The sequence below is a fragment of the Lepidochelys olivacea genome, assembly GCF_965140295.1.
Source record: "Lepidochelys olivacea isolate rLepOli2 genome assembly, chromosome: 19".
NCBI classification, from domain to species: domain Eukaryota; kingdom Metazoa; phylum Chordata; order Testudines; family Cheloniidae; genus Lepidochelys; species Lepidochelys olivacea.
Window position 1 is genome coordinate 10,182,378 of NC_140429.1, and position 18,903 is coordinate 10,201,280.

At 43.4% G+C, this 18,903-nt stretch overlaps 1 protein-coding gene across 2 annotated transcripts in view; it reads left to right on the top strand.

Annotated features, from left to right (window-relative positions):
- The window catches only part of ARID1A (AT-rich interaction domain 1A), an 82,963-nt gene that overhangs the window by 42,672 nt on the left and 21,388 nt on the right, over positions 1-18,903 (top strand). For both annotated transcript variants that reach the window (XM_084652420.1, XM_084652419.1), the window contains exons 5-10: positions 13,604-13,844; positions 14,325-14,414; positions 15,126-15,293; positions 15,976-16,291; positions 18,059-18,204; positions 18,293-18,402. In XM_084652420.1, the coding sequence (XP_084508546.1) occupies positions 13,604-13,844; positions 14,325-14,414; positions 15,126-15,293; positions 15,976-16,291; positions 18,059-18,204; positions 18,293-18,402 (1,071 nt within the window). The remainder of the gene's footprint in view (positions 1-13,603; positions 13,845-14,324; positions 14,415-15,125; positions 15,294-15,975; positions 16,292-18,058; positions 18,205-18,292; positions 18,403-18,903) is intronic.

Below are 18,903 nucleotides of genomic sequence, written 5' to 3' on the forward strand. Positions count from 1 at the left end.
TCTTAAAGAGGCTGTTGAGTTTCCTGAAATGGCAAGAAAGACGTCTCTGGTAATTGACTGTTCTGGCAACTTCTGGGGCTAGTAATTGACAATGGGCAATGCATGGAATAGGCTGGGTTGCCATGGTTATACTCGCTTTTTCCCCCCCTTGCCCACGCTCACTCCTGTAAACTGATGGGGAAGGAGAATTTCCTAGATTAAATAGCTCAGTTTCCCAGCTGGCCTAGCCCATCCAGATCAACAGCATAATATAGGGATGTGCTGCTGGACTGATTTCTCAGAGCGAAAGTGCCTTCATTGTGAACACACAACTCTGTGCCTTTAGAAAGCCCCAGAAGGGCTGCTACAGAGTTAATTGCATGGAAGTGACAGCCAGCAAGGAAATGGGGACGGTTGTTTCAGTGGCCTGGTTCAGAGGAGGGAAATGCAAGGTATGTCTGGCTTACAAACGTTTGATGCTGGTTTTGTTTTTGTTTTTTTTAAATTCCAAATCCCCTTCCCATCCCCCATGAACTTCCTTACTCAAATCTTACTTTCAGGGGTATTGTGCTGTGCTCGCTCAGTTTTTGGTACAATCCTTCTCAAAATTCAGTGTGTGGGCCTAGAGCCTTGTACATCTCCTACAGTTTTTTGAATTCCTGACTTTGCTGCATTTCTTTGCCTACCCAAACCCATGTGTGGTTGGCATGGTGGTGTAATCACATGCGGAGATGACTAAATGCTTCTGGAGTCTGAACTGAACACATCACAGATGAAGAATGCCTTGCAGATGATGAGGAAGCAGGGCTGGGAACTCATATCCTTAGGGATAGAGCGAAGGGGTTAACTTTCTATATAAGGGCAGAGTCTTGACCTCGGATGAGACACTGCATCTTTTGTAGATAGAGGATGAGGTGCATTTGAAAACAAACAAACCTAAAACACAAGGTTGTGGTCAATCATTTGAGAGTTGTACCACTCTTTTACATTTTCCTTCCCAAGGCCACAAGTTGGACCAGTGTTCTTGACTAAAGTGGTCTAGATATGTCTCCCTCCAGAACATGAAAATGTTGCTGGGAGCATCCTCTAGCAGAAAGATTAGTGGCAAGGAGTCACCTGTGCTCTTTCCACAGCCTCTTCTGCTCTGACCTGTTTGGGGATCAAAAAGTTTGGCTTGGGAGTTGAGTCCAGGTCCCTTCATTTGTGCTGCCATCCATTTGCTGGGGCAACCTTTGTGATTAAACAGTTAAATAACGAATATTAATCAGAATATAAATCTAATTACCTTGGCAAGCCAGGAAAAGCCAAAATAGGAGCATTTTCCACCACTGCTTTGAACATTTCCCATCTTACATTAATGCTAATTAAATGCTAGAGTGCTTTGTAGAAACTAAGAGGGGTCCTCAAAGGGTTAAATGTAAGCTAGTTTTGCTGTTGTATTTCCCAGGAACTTGCGGAAGAGATCAGCACCCAGCATTCCCCGAGGAGGGAGAGAATGCTGGCCTCCTAGATGGTGGGTTTTTCCGTCAGCGACATCTTGTTCCGTGAATGAATCACGTTATTCCTTCCTCTTACTTTCTACTGCCACTGTAGCTTTGAATTTCTCTTTTTGAGAGGAGGGGGAGAACATGGGGTTTGCTTGGCTGCTCAGTGTTTGGGGTGTGTGTGTGTTTAATTTTATGGGGGGGGAACGTAGAGAAGAAGGGGTGGTGTAGAGCAGAAGCAGTAGAAGGGGTGGTGTAGAGTAGAAGCAGTAGATGTGATTTGAAGCTCCTGCTGAGCAGATCTGTGGGAGTGGAGTATCGACCTCTGAAAAATCAATGGCTGCTGCAGTAGCAGTGCTGGGTGTTTTGCAAGGTCTCCCGTTGCAGGAAAGGAGTAAAGCCAGCAGCACCTTTCTCTCTCTCCCTCCCCCTGGATTCTATACCCAATCTCCACCAAAGCAGCCAGACCCACCTAGATTTGCTGAGGAGGATTAGAACAGCACCTTATTTTTGCAATTGAGAAAAAATTTCTTGTGCGACGCTGAGCCCCTCCTCCTGGCAGCCTCCTTTCCAAACGCTCCTTCCCTGCGCTGCAGCTAGAGCCAGCAGCTTCTACTAGTTTGTCTGAAGCCATCCTGGAAGAGTGAGCTTTTCAGAGACGGAAACGGCACAAAGATTTCTCTGCCATATTCTAGTCCCTGTCCTGGAACAGTCGCTTGGCAGCGCTGATACTCTGGAGAAGCTCAGACCTCCTCGTGGAGGAAGAGAAGGAAAAATGGCTTGTCCATAGAACAAAAAAGGAGACTGAATACCGAGGAGTTTCGTTTAGTTACCTTTTTAGCCTTTAGTTTTTCTTCCCTTTTGGGCCGGGGAATGAGTGACACAATTTTAAAGACTGGTTGGATGGAGTAACTGCCACGTGGTGGGACTCAGAGTATTTTATGCATCCTTTAGTTTGCAACCACGATCTTACCGCTCTTTCTTCCCCAAAAGAGGAACCTGGAAACTATCTAGTTTGTAGGTGCTCTCTCTTGGTCCTTGTTCAAATCAATAGATCTCACTCCCAGTTGAGCTCGCAGTGACACATTTGGGAGGGTGGAAATCTGATTTGTCAGTTCTATTTAAATCTCTCTTCTGGTTGCTGATGGTTAAAACTTTTTTGAAAAGGGATGCAGGGGAAAGGGGGTGGCTATGAACCAGGTGCACTAATATCTGCTCATGGCGCACTGCATAGAACTGGGCTATGGTGGTGCTGATTTCTTCCTCCCATAATGAGAAACAGGGAATGCTTGGAAAGTCACCTTCCTCCCCAAGGTTGTTACGGTTCCGAAAAAGTGAAGTATTTTTTTCTAGTTTAATGAATGGAAAAAACACATTTTGGGAGCATAACTAATGTAATGGAAGAAAGCAGTTTGGGGTGGAGGGGACATAACCCTGTACTGAAGTGTGCGGCTGTACTTCATTTATTTTGGGGTATTAATTTTGTTAGAAATTTCTGTTTAAAGGTGACTGGAGAATACTGATAAGCACTCCTTCCTAGCATGTGTATACATATAAATAACTCTCGTCTAGTCCCACTTCCCAGAGCTATTGGCTAACTATAAATTTCACTTCTTTAAGATTCCTCCCTCTGCCCCCACCCAAAAAGGATGGTTGTGGGATGGATAGTAACCATCTTTATCAGCAGGAGCTCTCAGTTTAGTCTTGGGGTACGTCTACACTTCAATTAAAAAATACACAGCATTGAGTCTCTGAGCCCAGGTCATTTGACTTGGGCTCGTGGGGCTAAAAATTGCAGTGTAGGCGTTTTGGGCAGGAGCCTAGGCTCTGGAGCCTGGCGGGGGGGGGGGGGGGGGTGTCTCAGAGCCCAGGCTCCAGCCTGAGCCCAAACATCTGCACTGCAATTCTTTAATCCTGCGAGCCCAAGTCAGCTGACCTGGGCCAGCTGCGGTCAGTGTACACTGGGCCTCCAAAAACATTCTAGACTTAGAGCCAAGCCTATGAATATGAGATTTTGCACCCCCTTTCCTCTCCCCCATGTTTTGGCTTAGGAATGATGAGCATCTAGAAGGTGCTTCTGGTGCCATGAAGAATGGCCCATTATCCTCCACACAATAGCCTGTTGTCAGAGAGTGGAGGTAGTTTAATGGCCTGGTCCACTCTGTGACAAGTTTGTATGCTTTTAGGTTAGAATTGGGGTTGCTGGAAATCTGTGTTTTGTGGTTTTTGGTATTTGAATAATTTCTTTTTTTCCGCCCCCCTCACAGCGCTTTCAGGTCTGTGTAGTGCTTTCCTGTGCAGTCCATGTCCTAGAACTGGCCTGCTTTTTTTAGGACAGAAATGTCATGAATCGGTTTGCAGTGAATTGAGTGCTTGAGACAGTTGTCAGAGTAGCAGCCGTGTTAGTCTGTATCCGCGAAAAGAAAAGGAGGACTTGTGGCACCTTAGAGACCAACAAATTTATTTGAGCATAAGCTTTCGTGAGCTACAGCTCACTGCATCAGATGCATGAGACAATTGTGTTAATAGTACAGTTAAACTTTAATACACACAATGGGTACAGTCTGGGCAGAGGCAGTACAGGTCTATGCGTGCCCTTGCCAGTTTGCCTGAACCCTAACCTGACACTACTGCCTTTCATTCCCAAAGGGTAGTTGAGTCTCATGGCCTCTCCAGTTCTCTTGTCTAGTTTTCTCAGCCTGCAAAGAACAAAGTTTTATTGGTGGACATGTGTCCACTAGAAAGTGGACTGAGACCTACCAGTTCCTTTTACCTAGTCTAATAAACCGCAATTCTGTAAGTATTTCTGGTCACTGTTATATGTTAGGTTTGCTCTGGGGGAGAGAGGAGAATCTTTAGCTATCTATTTAGGGTGTTTTACAGGCTTTTTATGCTATTCTGGCAGAGCAAATGTACCTCGATGGCAGCTGAGCATCTGGCCTGCGCTGCTTAAATGAGAGCATTTAAGTGATTGCAGCTACTGTAGAAAGTGAAGTTCACACAACGCTAAGATGAACAGGGAATGTTCCTCTCTCTGACTGGCTACAGATGCAGTAATTCAGCCAGTTCATTTGCTGTGAATGAAAAATCAAAAAGATGAGAAAATTCTCTCCACTATAATTCACCAACAAACACTTGGACTTAATTGATACATAACTTCTAAAAAAGTTAATAGAACTCTAACTTGTATATAAAGTATTCAGGTAAGGAAATCAAAATTAAAATGTGTACCCCATCCTTAATTCTGCCCCTCAACTCTAACCTGTCTTCCAAGTAATTAGACCCACCCCCAAAAGTGAACTGTTTTTTGTAAATGAATTACAATAGTATGTTATGGTATGGTGTTGTGTCATGAGATACCCAGCACTTAGGGACATGGGGACATCAGGTCTGCTTTGCAGAGTATCTCATATATGGAGTTCACCCTTGAATGTAGTGTTAATGGGGTACAACGAGGTCTCCAGACCGTAGTGGGGTGGTAAATGGGGTGGCATGTGGAATGTAAAATGGAAGATACAGCAGTCTGCAATAGAGAGGAAGGAATGGGTCTAAAGCTCGTAAGTAGTGGGGAGATCATAGTTTGCTGGGCAACTCTGTAGCTTTCTGTGGTATAGTGGACTGGAGGAGGTTGGGTCTGTGAAGCATATTTGAATATGAAATAGATTAAGTAGTTGTTTGGTGGGGGTGAGAACAGGAGACTATGGTATTGAAGACATTTGTAGTTCTTGAGTGCTTGGAAAGGAAGTTGCAGAAAAATGAAGAAACTTTATCATAAAGCAGGTGTTTCAATTGACGAGAAGTGGTAAGGATGCTTGTCCATTTTCAGAAAAGCCAGGGAATAAGAATAGGATGTTCTAATAATTCCCTCATTAGTCCTTTCTCAGACTTTAGAAGCCCCTTTTGGTTTTGCCTGTGGAGTTTACTAGTGTCTGTGTGGAAGCGGTAAGCTCTACCATGTTTCTCCAGTTTGTAATTGGCTTGAACCCTAGTTATTGACTTAATGGTGCCAACAAGGATTGCGGGCATCACACAGTCCTTAGAAGGTGAAGTGTCTGTAGTGCTCAACGTAGAGCACATCAAACAGTCTGTAAGTACCATGTAGACTGCTGTGTTGAACCCTTATTCTCCAGGTCTGGGACTATAAACCTTGTGACTCTGCAGGCATTGCCTGCAGACCTTAAAAGCTCCGTGCATAACGTTGTATAGCTTATATAATAGAACCCAAAAAAAGTTGAGGACCAAGTGGAATTTCTAAACGGGTTGTTTTTGAGCTGACCATACTAAAGAAGACTTTTGGAATTGTGTGTGTTTGGGGTGTGTTTTGGGTATGGTTTTGTTCTGTTGTGGTTTTTTTTTTTTGGTCCAAGTTCTGTATCTTAAATACTTCATTTCATTATTGTAAAACTTGCCCCAAAATACACTCTTCTGGCTGGAGAACAAACCAGGGGAAAAGCCAGACAAAATTTTCCTCTTTAAAAAATTAGATGGAGTCAAAAATCAGGCTTTATTTATAATTGCGTAAAAAGCTTTACAACTTTCACTATTGGTTGGGTTTTGTAACACAATCTTCAAGTCTAAAGCATATCTAGAACAAATAGGGGGAAGGTGTAGAGGCTCCACCATGGATGAATGGGTAAGAGTGATTTTTGTCAACTTTTGCACTTTTGGGAATCGGGGACAGGCATGGGCCTGTCCATCTCCCATTATAAGGTAGAGCAGCACCTGGTGCTCTAACTAAAGCTTGTGATGCAAGAGTCCGTAGTAGCTAGAGCACAGTGCATCCTGGCTATGCCCCTTCCCTTTTCAACCCATTTTTTCTATGCCCTTACCCTGGGGACTGTGTGGGGCGGTATTAGACAGATGTAATTCCCATGCGGTGCAATTTGTTGACTTTGGTCGGTCCCTTTACTTTGGACCTTCTATGGTACTCTGGCAGACTAGCCCAGACTCTGGAGAATTACTATCCTAAGCTTACGTATTTTTTGTTGATCCATCCTGATATTTGCTTAAAAAATGAGCTAGTGTCTGATAGTGAGAGATGGTGATTCCCTTTTCATATAAAACAAAAACCTTTATTTTGAGCACAAACTACCATAAGCAGCTTCCTCTTATTGGTCATGCTAGGACTTGCAGCTCCCACCCTGAGAAAGACAAGTCCCCCTGCCCCTCCTCCTTTGGGTGTTGAATTGTGTGATTTCAGGCATGGTTTTGTTGTGGTGTGAAAAGGTTTTAGCTGCCCGAGTCCCTGTTTGTCAGCAGAGCTGACAAACCCGTGCTGGCATGATCTAGGATTGGGCAACCAATTGCAGCTGGAACACTTATCATTTCAGAGTCCCTGTGGGCTTCCGCTATCAGGTCACATCCCAAAATAACACTGGGCAGTATTTCAAGTGAAGAAACTATGGCTTTGGGGCTGCAGCCAGCCTGGAGTGTGAGATTCTGTGTGAAATAGTTGGAATCCCTCCAGCGTTTTTGATCTGCATGGCAGATGAGCAATAAACTGCATAAAAAACACATTGGAAACACGTGAGGAAATTCTCCAGACCCTGACGTTTCCTTCAAGTTGGCAGAGTTACTGTTGTTGATCCTCACCTCCTGTCTCTCGTTGTGACTGGCTGGGCTCAGAGGAGGAGAGAAGAGGGAGAGCCCTGTTAGTGGTGCTGTTACGTAGTTCTAAGTCTGTCTGTGAAAGCCTTACAGAGGGCAAATAAAGTTTGTGCCTGATCCAAAGCCCATTGAAGTCAATGGGTCTCTGTTACCTGCAGTGAGCTTTGGATCAGGGACTTCGTGCTAAAACCTGTCCCAGAAGCAGACTGTGGAGGGGAAGCTTTATTGCATTTTTCTTTGTGTTGCACTTCAGTAAATTGCATTTTAAAGTTTTCCAGGTGTTCGGGCCTGATTAAAAGATACTCTAGTTATTTGAATGATAGCCAGTCTGAGAAACTAATCTGGTCAGATGGAAACTGGATGAGTCTTGGCCATAGTTAAGATTTATGGTCCTAGTTTTACCATTTCGTTACTTCTCCCCCGTGGAAGTCAAATTCCTGTGAAATTTTATAAATACCACATGACAGCTTTGAAATCCTAACCTTAAAAAAAGACCGTGTATCTGATGGAGTTTCTCTCCATTGGCAGATGGCTGCATTGCTGGAGTTTATAAACTTCAGTGGCTAAATCATTCAGCCTAAGGGAGGTTAGATGCAACTGGCACAGTATTTTCATTAGGATGCTATTGTCCTATTTCCTATTATATTGTCCTATAATATACATGGTATTTTAACATACAAGCTTTACACACCTATTAAATAGTCTGTCAGAAAAGTACAGTGGGCTTACATGTCAGTGTTCCTTAATTTCTTTAACTTACGCATATGATAGAGGTCTGTAAAATCATGACTGGTGTGGAGAAAGTTAGTAAGGAAGTGTTATTCATGCCTTCTCGGAACACACAAACTAGGGGGTCACCCAATGAAATGAATAGGCAGCAGGTTTAAAACAAACAGAAGGGAGTATTTCTTCACACAGCACACAGTCAACCTGTGGAACTCTCTGCCAGAGGATGTTGTGAAGGCCAAGACTATAACAGGGTTCAAAAAAAGAAAAGTTCATGGAGGATAGGTCCATCAGCCTGGCTAATAGCCATTGGGCAGGGATGGTGTCCCTAGCTTCTGTTTGCCAGAGCTGGGAATAGGCAACAGGGAATGGATCACGTGATGATGACCTGTTCTGTTTGTTCCCTCTGGGGCATCTGCATTGGCCATTGTCAGAAGGCTGGATACTGGGCTAGATGGACCTTTGGTCTGACCCAGTCTGGCTGTTCTTATGTAAGGCCACTGCTGCTTCTGCCGACTTGTATAAGATGAATGTCCAGGACCTGATTTTTCTATGTTAGGCCCTTTTATGCCACCGTCCAGTGTAAAGTGGCCTTACGTCCAATTTAACACAGGTAAGCATATTTAAGTTAATAAATTCCCAAATTAAGCTAAATGTATGTAAACCAGTTAAAATATATCCACATAAGACATGCAGCAGGTTAGCTAAGCCTTTGTGTGTAGATGAGTCTAGGACATAGACTTCAAATATTTAATCGTTTAAATTAACTAGAGTTGAGGTTCAAACACCTTTTAATGTTTCCTCCTTTCAGTATCTCAGTGCTTCACTTCCTCACACCATGTACCTATCTATATATTTCCAGTATAAGCCACATGCCCTACTGTTGTAGCCTTTACTCTGCCCACTGATAACGTACAAACATCAGTCTCGTCACATAGCAACCACTGATCTCCTCAAACTCTTTTTGGAAGAAGACAGATATAGCACCCTGCCTTTTACCTGCCAAAGATCAGAGGTGTGTCCCTGCCACACTCCTGCTGTTGTCACATTTCTCCCTCAGTGTACAGTCCCCAAACACGCATCATTTACAATCGTTTCCAGTATTCATTCTCTCTTATTTATAGATGTACTTTTCCAGCAGAAGTCTGAGTAGATATCTACTATGACCTGACCTCTACTGTGTAACATCCGCAGAGTACTATACTTCATTCTCTAAAACAACGCTGACATAGTTTACGAGTGGGGTTTTTCCATTGCCTGTGGTGATCTGGACTCTCAATTCCCCTTTAATTGTAATGGGAATCGAGCATCCAGACCCCCCCCCCCCCCCAACAACTTGGACAATTTCAGCCTAAAAGTATTTTAAAGTACTTAAGAGAAATGCAAGCCTTCATCATGTGGATTCACCCCATTGTAGTGGTGTTAGATCAGAGTTAAGGATGTTCGCGTACTTAACTCTGGATTTCCTTGCTTTCAAGCATGCAGCTTGTTATAACTACATTCAAATAAAGTCTTTTAGCAGAACTAATTGATACACTTCTGTAGTCTCCTTAACGGTGTCTTACATTTTTTTTTTTTTTTTGGCTTGAAATAAAGGAACAAAATCAGATAATGTTATGTGGTGTATTGGGTTTTCTCCTCAAAGTATCTATAAATAAGGTTGCATTCTTTTCCTGGCTGTTCCACAATTTTCCAGTATAATGTTGTTTAAGTCACTTAAATGGAAGTTGTAAAGTGGGAGGAAGAGAGCTTGCCCCTTTTGTGTTTGTGGTTGTATTTTAATTGTGATTCTTTATCGAACTTCCACTTACGTTTCACGTTAAGAATTCAGATCTTATCTTCTTGTCTTTCCTGGAAGACTCTGACAACTGTGGAGAAACTAGTAAGATTGTAACATTACAACACTAAGGAAGTAAAACCCAAGCCATGCAGTAGAAAAGGGATTTTTAGACACTTAATTTGTTTCTTAAATTTACCTATTTAATCAAAACACCTCACAAGCATTTGGGAGAAAAGATTTGGTTACAGATTTAACATAGTCTCTCCAGTTAAGGAAACATCTATCAAAGCCAGAGAAGTCAAGATTAGATATTTTTTCTAAGATTACAAAAAGGCAGACATCTTTTGGTTAAAGAAACCTTTCAGACCATTATACATGGTGTGTGTGTGGCTTTTTTTCCCCGCAATCTTTTTTCCTTTTGCATATCGCCTTTATGCCTGTTCTATAAAACTGAAATTAACTCCTTTTTGTTATGGGAGTGTTGTGAAGCAATATTTATAAAATGCTTTTCAGTTCTTTGATGGAAGGTGCTAGACCAGTCCAAAGTATTAACAGATTAAGACCTAACTGGCTGTTTGGGCATACTAAATTTGGGGTTAATACTGAAGCTGCAGTTGTAACATTCCCACTTAATGACATGGGGTTGTGATACATGTCTCTAATGTGACCCCAAACACAAATGGGTTAGGATAATGTGAGCGACTTGTCTGAACTCATAGATTGAAGAAGAAATGTAATTCCTACATAACGAGGAATTTGTCCTGAAGCCCCAAAGTAAGATGAGAAGATTTTTCTTGGATTTGAGGTTAATACTCCTGAATGTGAGTGACTAAGAACCAATAATGGCTGTATGTAAGGTACTGTCTTCAGGCCTTCTTGGAGAGACGAGTTGTATTTTGTTTAGACTGGGAGCTTTGCCATCAACCATACTGAGACTGATCAGCAGAGAGACGGGAAAGTCATCGGATCTTGTAAACTTTGTTTTTAGGATTTTTCTGAACTATCATATCTTTGATTGAAATAAAAAGAAAAGCAGACCTACTACTGAGACTGCCTTGCAAGACATCGTCTTAATACAAATGGAAGTGGTAATAAAAAGTTGAGAATAGTGGGCCTGAGGTCATGCCAGCAAAGGATTGGATTGGCATTTCCATCTTAAATGTGCCAGTTAACACTTGCTGGAGGTGTGGGGTGTTTTGAAAAATGGGTCCAAATTCTGCCATTAAAATCAGTGGAAATTGCAGTGGTGCAAGAGAGGGCAGTGCTGCAAGAGAATGGGACTCTGTTCATATGCCCCTCCCACTTATACACACCCATTTTAGACACAGTGATTTCTTTGCCTACCCAGTCTCCAACCGTGACGTACCCTAACCATTTTCTAGCATAGACAGGAATCGCTTCACTCTTGTCTTGTGCATTCAGGTCTCCCTTTCCCTGAATGTTCAGTGAAGTGCTGTGTATTCAGCCTGAGGATGGGAACATGCTGACAAGCAGGTGCTTTAGAGTGACAAGGCCTCTCGTTTGCCTCTGATAACCCTTACCCACCCCAATGCAGGCAGGGCCTCAGACCTGAAGTACTGCAAAGTTATCTGAACTGTGGAGAGTGGTATTAGCCCAGCCAATGAGGATGGGACTAAACTGTCTAAGCCATGTTTAGCAATTGTGTCCTGACTTTTCTGAATTATGTTTTTAAAATGTGGTTTGGCCTTATTCATATGTCCCCCACTTGGTTACCTGATTGACTCCTCCACATCCATCGCTGACAATTTTGGACAGGCATCAGAGTTGCCATTTTTTTTAGTTTCCCGAATTGCTTTCCAACTTCTTGTCTCCTTTGGTCTAGGGCTGCCGTGCCCATTCCTCCTAGCTCCTGTGAGCTCCCCTTTGTCCCTGCACCTATTTACGTGACTCCCCACCGTCCATTACTGTAGAATGTATCTTTACAACACCCCCTGTGAAGTGTGGATGTAATTGTATCCACACCTCACAAATGAGGGGAACTGAGAGAGAGAGACACCGTGACCTGCCCCAAGATTTCACAGGATGTCTGTAGTAGAACAGGGGGTTGAATCCAGACCTTACAACTGCCAGTCCAGTGCTTTAACCACAAGACCAATTACCTTGGTATTCTGTTGTCCCTAATCACGGAAAGGCAGATTGTCCATGCTGTACACCTGCTATTACACAAATACTATAAAACTAGCTGTCTTCAAAATAAAGATGTCTATGAAAAGATGCGAAAATGTTTTTTGCACAATCGTTGTAAATCAGATTAGGATATTATGGTCACATGGCTCCTCCTAACAGATGCAAAGGATAATGTGCACGAGTTTAGGCCAGAGGTAGGTACAGAGCAAAGCTAACTTGATGTCTGTCCTTGTTTCAAAGTAAATGTGAAATGTAGGCTAAAATGTGGCCCATTCCTAAATCTTCAGCATCATCTTCTGCTCTTTCAGTGATGCCAGCTGCAAAGCACTGTTCATTTCCTTTTCCCACTTCTGTGCCTTTCTTCATGCTTCCTCTTCTGTTTGAAATGTCCTCCTAAAACTGGTTTTCCAAGCCTTTCTCTCCTCATCCAAGTACATCCTAAGACTCTACTTCTGCATTTCCTATAAAAAAATATTTAAACTATCATTCCAAAAAAACCCAAAACCCTACTTAAAATTAGTTTCATGCAGGATAAGAAATAAGAACCAGATCGAGGAAAAACCTGTACAATGTTTGTTCAGTAAACTGTTACGGTGCTTCACTTTATATGAACAAATTCAGGAAGCAACGGTTCTTATGTAAAGAATAAAAAATCTGAATCCTTTAATTTTAAACCTAAGGTTTGTATTTTAGAAATAAGGAAAATAAGATTTCTGGTAGGGTCAGAACCCTTATTACACTATTCCTTGGGTTTCCGCAAAGAGGGAGTTACTCATTCCCCACCCACCTGTCCACCATTAGTATGTGTGTGTGAGAGAGAGAGATGGGGAGCACATGGCCATATATTATCTCCTCCAACTTTTCCCAGTATGTTAGGTCGTGTGTGGTGGTGGTTGGTTGTTTTTTTTAATCATAGAGCTTAATCTCTTAATGGCAGGGACTGTCTTCGCACGTGGGTTATTGCAAGTACCAAGGTACTTGAATAATAGCCATGAGTTGAGGTTCCCCTACCCACCTGCACATGCAGTATCCAGACAATTTACCGATTGTTCACCGGCTGCAATTTTCCAGCAACTCTTGTGCCAATTTAGGGCATTGAAACTAGTTCAGAGAAGACTGCTGTCTCCTGGTTCAAGGTGGACGTGTGCAGTAGGGGAGAGCCTTCTCTGTTCTTGCCTTCAATAATGCCTGAAACTTAATGCTGCAGAAAGAAATGGCTAATTTCTGATTTCGGTGAAGAAAGGGAAGTGGGAAATGTTTCATGGTTTTCTTTTAAATCTGTATTTTAGTTTTTCTTTTTTCTCAAGAAAGAAGCTGCCCAGCCTACCTGAGGCCTCAGAGTGGACTGGGGTTAGGCAGGAGTTCTCAAACTCTTTCAAAGGGTGAGCCACTCTTCTGTCATGGACCACTTCCCTTCACCTAGTCATCACATAGACAACCTCTTCTCCTGTTTGCAATCATATACATGCCTGTGGCAACTACATCACTTGCTTATGTAGGAACTTACTTTTATCCTCTTTTAATGCAACCTAGCAGCTGAGACACGTTTGAGAATTGGCACCCATGTGACCAACTAGCTTTCTGGACCACCAGTCAGCACTCCACAGACCATAGCTGGGGAACTTCTGGATGTGTGGGGGGGAGGACAGAGTAAGATGCATTTATCCGTTAACTAGGTGTGAGCTACAGCCTTCATCATTGACAATAACATGAGCTGGCTTGATTGATTTTCTATTTGTTTGTAGTTTGCCTAGGAGAAGAATTCAGTGAATTCTGTAATAGACGCTTCTCTTTCCTGGTGATGTGCGGGAGAACAATTGCTCTGCCTCGTAACCTTTTTTTTTTTTTTTTGTCTGATCCGCTTTTCTGTGCACTACAGGATCTGTCTGGTTCCATAGATGATCTACCCATGGGTACAGAAGGAGCCCTGAGTCCTGGAGTAAGCACGTCAGGGATTTCAAGCAGTCAAGGAGAGCAGAGTAATCCAGCTCAGTCTCCTTTCTCTCCGCATACCTCGCCTCACCTCCCAGGAATCAGAGGGCCCTCCCCTTCCCCCGTTGGCTCTCCTGCTAGTGTTGCCCAGTCGCGTTCTGGTCCACTCTCACCTGCTGCCGTACCAGGTAAAGGTATTCTGTGTATCTCTGGATCTGCTGGTGTGACTGCGCTGTGCAGCTGAAGAGCCTGGGCTCAGTGAATTAAAATTTGGCAGTTTTAAAGAGAGGTTTACCAAGAGCAGCCCCACTTTCTGACGCTGTGGGTCTCAGGATCATTTAATTGCCTTAAAAATAAGGCTACAACTTGGAGGAGATTTTTAAATGTATGAACTAAGGTATCTCGCAGAGTAGCTGTGGTCTGTTGGCTTGCAAACTTGTAACATAATGTTAATTGTTTTATATGGAAAAGACTAATTTACCTCTGTCTTCTCCTCCCACACTTCCTTCGGTTGGCTTAACTCCCCCTCCCGCCACCTCCCCTTGGATTTTGTTGCTGCTCTATTGTTTAATGCTATGAGCCTAAGTCTCTATCAGCCATTTCTAGGTATTCTGCATTTTCTTGTGTATGTGCTTCTTGTGGCTAATGCTTTTCTATCCATGGTGCAGGCAATCAGATGCCACCCCGACCACCTAGTGGCCATTCGGACAGTATCATGCATCCTTCCATGAATCAGTCAAGCATAGTCCAAGATCGAGGTAGGAGTATGAGCATGTGTGTGTGGTGTTAAGAGTTCTAAGTTTTAACAGTAGACTTCTAAATGTAAAGCAGGATATATACATAATAAAGATCTCCTGGACTTGTGCAAGCTTTGAAACCAGCCCCTTCCATATGAGGTGGAGATTGTGGGCTAAGATACTGTTTGTAAAGCTGGACCAGCTCTTTCAACTCAATTAGCGTTCAGAGCACATTGCAGTAAGGTTGCCCGTTGCTTGTCCTAGAGATTTTGCTTCGATTTAAGATGTTTCCTGCAGGTTTTTAAAACAAATTTCTCTGACTGCTGCATTTTCAAGAACGAAAACCTTAAACTTCAAAATGTGGGATGTTCACAACAGTTGTGGCTCTGTGCTCCATAAAAGGGAACAGATTCACTGGAAGATGGATACATGAGTAGGAGCCTCTCTCTTTATGGCTGCAGGCATATGTAGTACAATGGTCCCCACTAAAAATGCAACATTGGCTAGCTCATTACAGGTGCCATGGCATGCTACAGTTTTCCCCGAGTTAGAGTAGGCAATAGGTGTGGAATCTTTTGGCACATACGGTTGACTTTTTTTTTATTTTAATGGCTGTTGCTTAACAAACAAACCAACAACTTTGTCTGGGTTGTGTCATTAAAATGTTTGTGTGTGCAGTAATTCCAACAATTGGAATGAATAACTATCTCATTTGAATGTCTCATTGATCAGGTTACATGCAGAGGAATCCTCAGATGCCCCAGTACAGCTCCCCTCAGCCTGGCTCCGCCTTATCTCCACGTCAGTCTTCTGGAGGACAGATGCATGCTGGGATGGGACCTTATCAGCAGAATTCACTGGGAAGCTATGGGCCGCAGGGGGGTCAGTATGGTCCTCAAGGTAAGGCCGTGAACCAATCGGATAGAATGGGAAACTGATAGAGCTCCACTAAGTAAACATGTGGGCAGGAAAAAGGGCCCATATTCCCTGTAGTCTTTTTTTTTTTTTTTTTTGCCTTCGTCAAATTGCATTTATTTGGACTGTTTAAAATGTGCAGCTCATGCAGCAACATCTGAAACCCTTGCCTGTCATGAAAGGGAGTGTGCTTTGTGTGTGTCACTCGGGAGCAAGGGTAAGACAGAGGGCTTTAAGGATTAAAGTACTTCTGCTACAGAATTCCTCTCCTGGTTTGAAAAATCTTCAGATGATTGTGCCCCCAAACTGCTGCTAATTCAGTTAACTTCAGCGGGGCAGAGCTTGACAAGAGCTGTACATCTTATGGCACTTTACCTGTGACCTCGCCATCTCGTCCTGGGCCGTTTGGCTCATTGTGTTCTGTGATGTGCTCAGGGGAGGTTCCTACTGCCTTTGAATTGATGTTGTTACTTGATTGTGTGTTTAGACCTATTTTATGTGGATTATAACCAGGTAAATTGACTGAGTTGAGGTGCTAAAATTCACCCATGTCCCTATGTTTTTATTAGTGATTTTAAAACAGCTGCAGATTTGAAGAGTTCTAATGAGTCACAAATCAAGTAGTTGAATGTGCTTTTTCTCCCCCTCCCCACCCTTCTCTCTGCAGGAGGTTATCCCAGGCAGCCAAACTATAATGCTATGCCTAATGCCAACTACCCCAGCCCAGGAATGGGGGGAAGTATAAACCCAATGGGAGCAGGGAGCCAGATTCATGGTCAGACTGGTGTGCAACCCTATACTGGGCTTCCCCCAGGAAGGATGAGCCATGCAGCCATAGGGAACAGGCCCTATGGACCCAACATGGCAAATATGCCTCCCCAGGTGGGGACAGGGATGTGCCCACCACCCGGTGGCATGAACCGGAAAGCACAAGAAGCAGCTGCCGCCGCCATGCATGCTGCTGCCAACTCCATCCAGAACAGGTAAGAAATGAGGCTGCCCTGTGTTGCTGTTCTTGCTTTCAACCCTTTCATATAGCACGTCCTATGATGTCAGACTAGCATGTGTTTTGAAACAAATCAAAGTTGGGAAACCCTGAATACAGGTTTCCTTAAAATGCCTGCAGAAGAGCAGGTCTTTAATCAGTCTGGAGAAGTTAGGAGGGGAGACGTATTTGAATCACTGTGCAATTAGCAATGTTCTGTGGCTTCTTTGTGTGTACAAAGAAAATCCGTTGTTCTTTGAGATCCGTGCAGTTTTGGTTTCTGGAGCTGTTGCACAGGTGAGAACAAGATACAGTGTGCCTGGAAGAGCCAATAAATCTAGCAGGCCATTATTCCAACTGTATTTGTCCGTTTTTTTGAGTCGAGGAGTTTAGACTTAAGTTGTGTCTGGTGCAGTTCACCTTTTCCTGTTGTGGGTCTTGATGAGCAGCAGACCTGAGGGGAGATATCTGGAATTCATTATTGGAGTCTGCAGGAAAGAGTAGGATGGCTGTAAAATCAGGTGGAGGTTGCATACAGAAGTCAACCAGGGTAGTCATGAGAGCAATGAATTCACGCACAAGTTGAGTCGCCTCTGCAGAGTAGAAGTTTTCTGGTTTGTCTTGCGTTATCAATGAGATCTGAACAAGCATTCTAGTCTCCCATTTCTGTTTGACAAGGCCTATCACCTGATTGTAAGGCTGTTGGATTAATAGTCCCAACCACAGATGTAAAGATAGAGATGCCCCTTCTATTGGAATGTGAGTTTGAGTTGGTATTAGGGTGTGGTGCTTTTGGGTATATCTGATATAGCAAAAAGGAGAGAGAGCAGTGGCTACAGTAGACTGGAGCAATGTACTTCCTGCTTGGACAGCAGGAGCAGCAATCTTTACGGTGACATTCCAGATCTGAGAGTTCCATCTCCTTTGGCAGGTAACTTAACACCTGCAACAGAGCAAGATTGGGGGCAAAACTTTCAAAAGCATTGAAGTTCCGTTTGCAAAATTGGTTGAGGTATTTTGGAGCTGAAGTCCCATTGACTTTCAGTGAGACTAAGACTGTCTACACTGCCGCAGTGCGGGCTCTGGGGATGTGTTGTGCTCTGAGGGCACAGGGATAAAATACTTGTGGCTGACCCAGGTCAGCTGACTTGGGCTCACGGTACTCGGGCTCTGGGGCTGAAAAATTGTTATGTTATATATGTTCAGGCTCGAATTGGAGCCTGAGCTCTGGAACTCTGCGAGGGGAGAGGATCCTAGAGCTCGGGCTCCAGCCTGAGCCCAAACATATAGACAGTGATTTTTAGCCCCACCAGCCCAGGCCAGCTGCAGCCTTGCTATGTATCTTTTATTACTGTATAGATGTACCTGAACTGCCCTGTGTGGACGCTCCTGGTGCCAATTAAAAGGAATTTAGTTTGCGTTAACATAGTCCCATTTGAAAGAGGACTACTCGTTCACCGCAGCAATGTCCACACGGAGCAGTTAGAGTGCAGCACTTCAGCGTACTCTGAAGTTCACACCCCTGTAGTGTCCATGTTGTGGTGCAGTGTAGACAAGCATTCTGGCTTCAAAGTCACGTAAGTGCTCTTGTAGACTTTATTGTAGGTCAGTTTTGGTGGAAAAGTATTCTCATGGAACCAGTCACTTCCATTTCATGTTTCAACTGCAGGAAAGTCTCTGTTAGCAAAGCCCACTCTAGCAGAATACAAATCTTAATGCTTGATATTGAAAATGTACTTCTGCTCTCTCCTTCTCCTTTTTTCAGGCCTCCTGGCTATCCCAACATGAACCAAGGGGGGATGATGGGAACTGGAGCTCCTTATGGACAAGGAATTAACAGTATGGCTGGCATGATAAACCCCCAGGGTGCTCCATATCCTATGAGTGGGAATATGGCCAACAACTCGGCAGGTAAGCCAATGCTAACCCAAAAGAGGGCATTGGATTTCATGATACTGAATTGAAATGCAGTGTTTGAAGATTCTGTTTAATCTTCTAGGGATGGCAGCAAGTCCTGAGATGATGGGCCTTGGGGATGTCAAACTAACGCCTGCAACTAAAATGAACAATAAGGCAGATGGGACGCCAAAAACAGAATCCAAGTCAAAGGTAAAGCATGTGTATTCCTGTTACCTTCCTAGGTGATAGGAAATGTGAGAATATGGCCTTCATGCACTGGTTTAATTGCTCGTGTGTTCAAAACCTCCATTTAATAATGTAACTCTATTTACTGCCGAGTATTTTCAGACTGTATTTCAATTTAAATGATCCCTGAAAGCTTGCTAGTTCACCTTTCTCCCCCACCCTCCATCAGTAAACTTATCCTTGTAATCTGTTACGTGCTGTTTCTGAAATGTTGCACCACTGGGTCAAATACGGCTAGTGGGGTGAATGTTCTTTCTGCATGCAGTACTTTAGATCATAATTTAAACAACTACATCTGACATTTTGGTTAGAATGCTTTGGAACAGGCTCTGATTTTGTGTGCAACATACTCTCCCTTATTATTGGGCATTACTGCTATAGCAGTGCTTAAAGACACTAGTTGGAATCGGGGTCCCATTGCATGGGCATTGTACAAACACATAGATGACATGGTGTCTGCCCCAA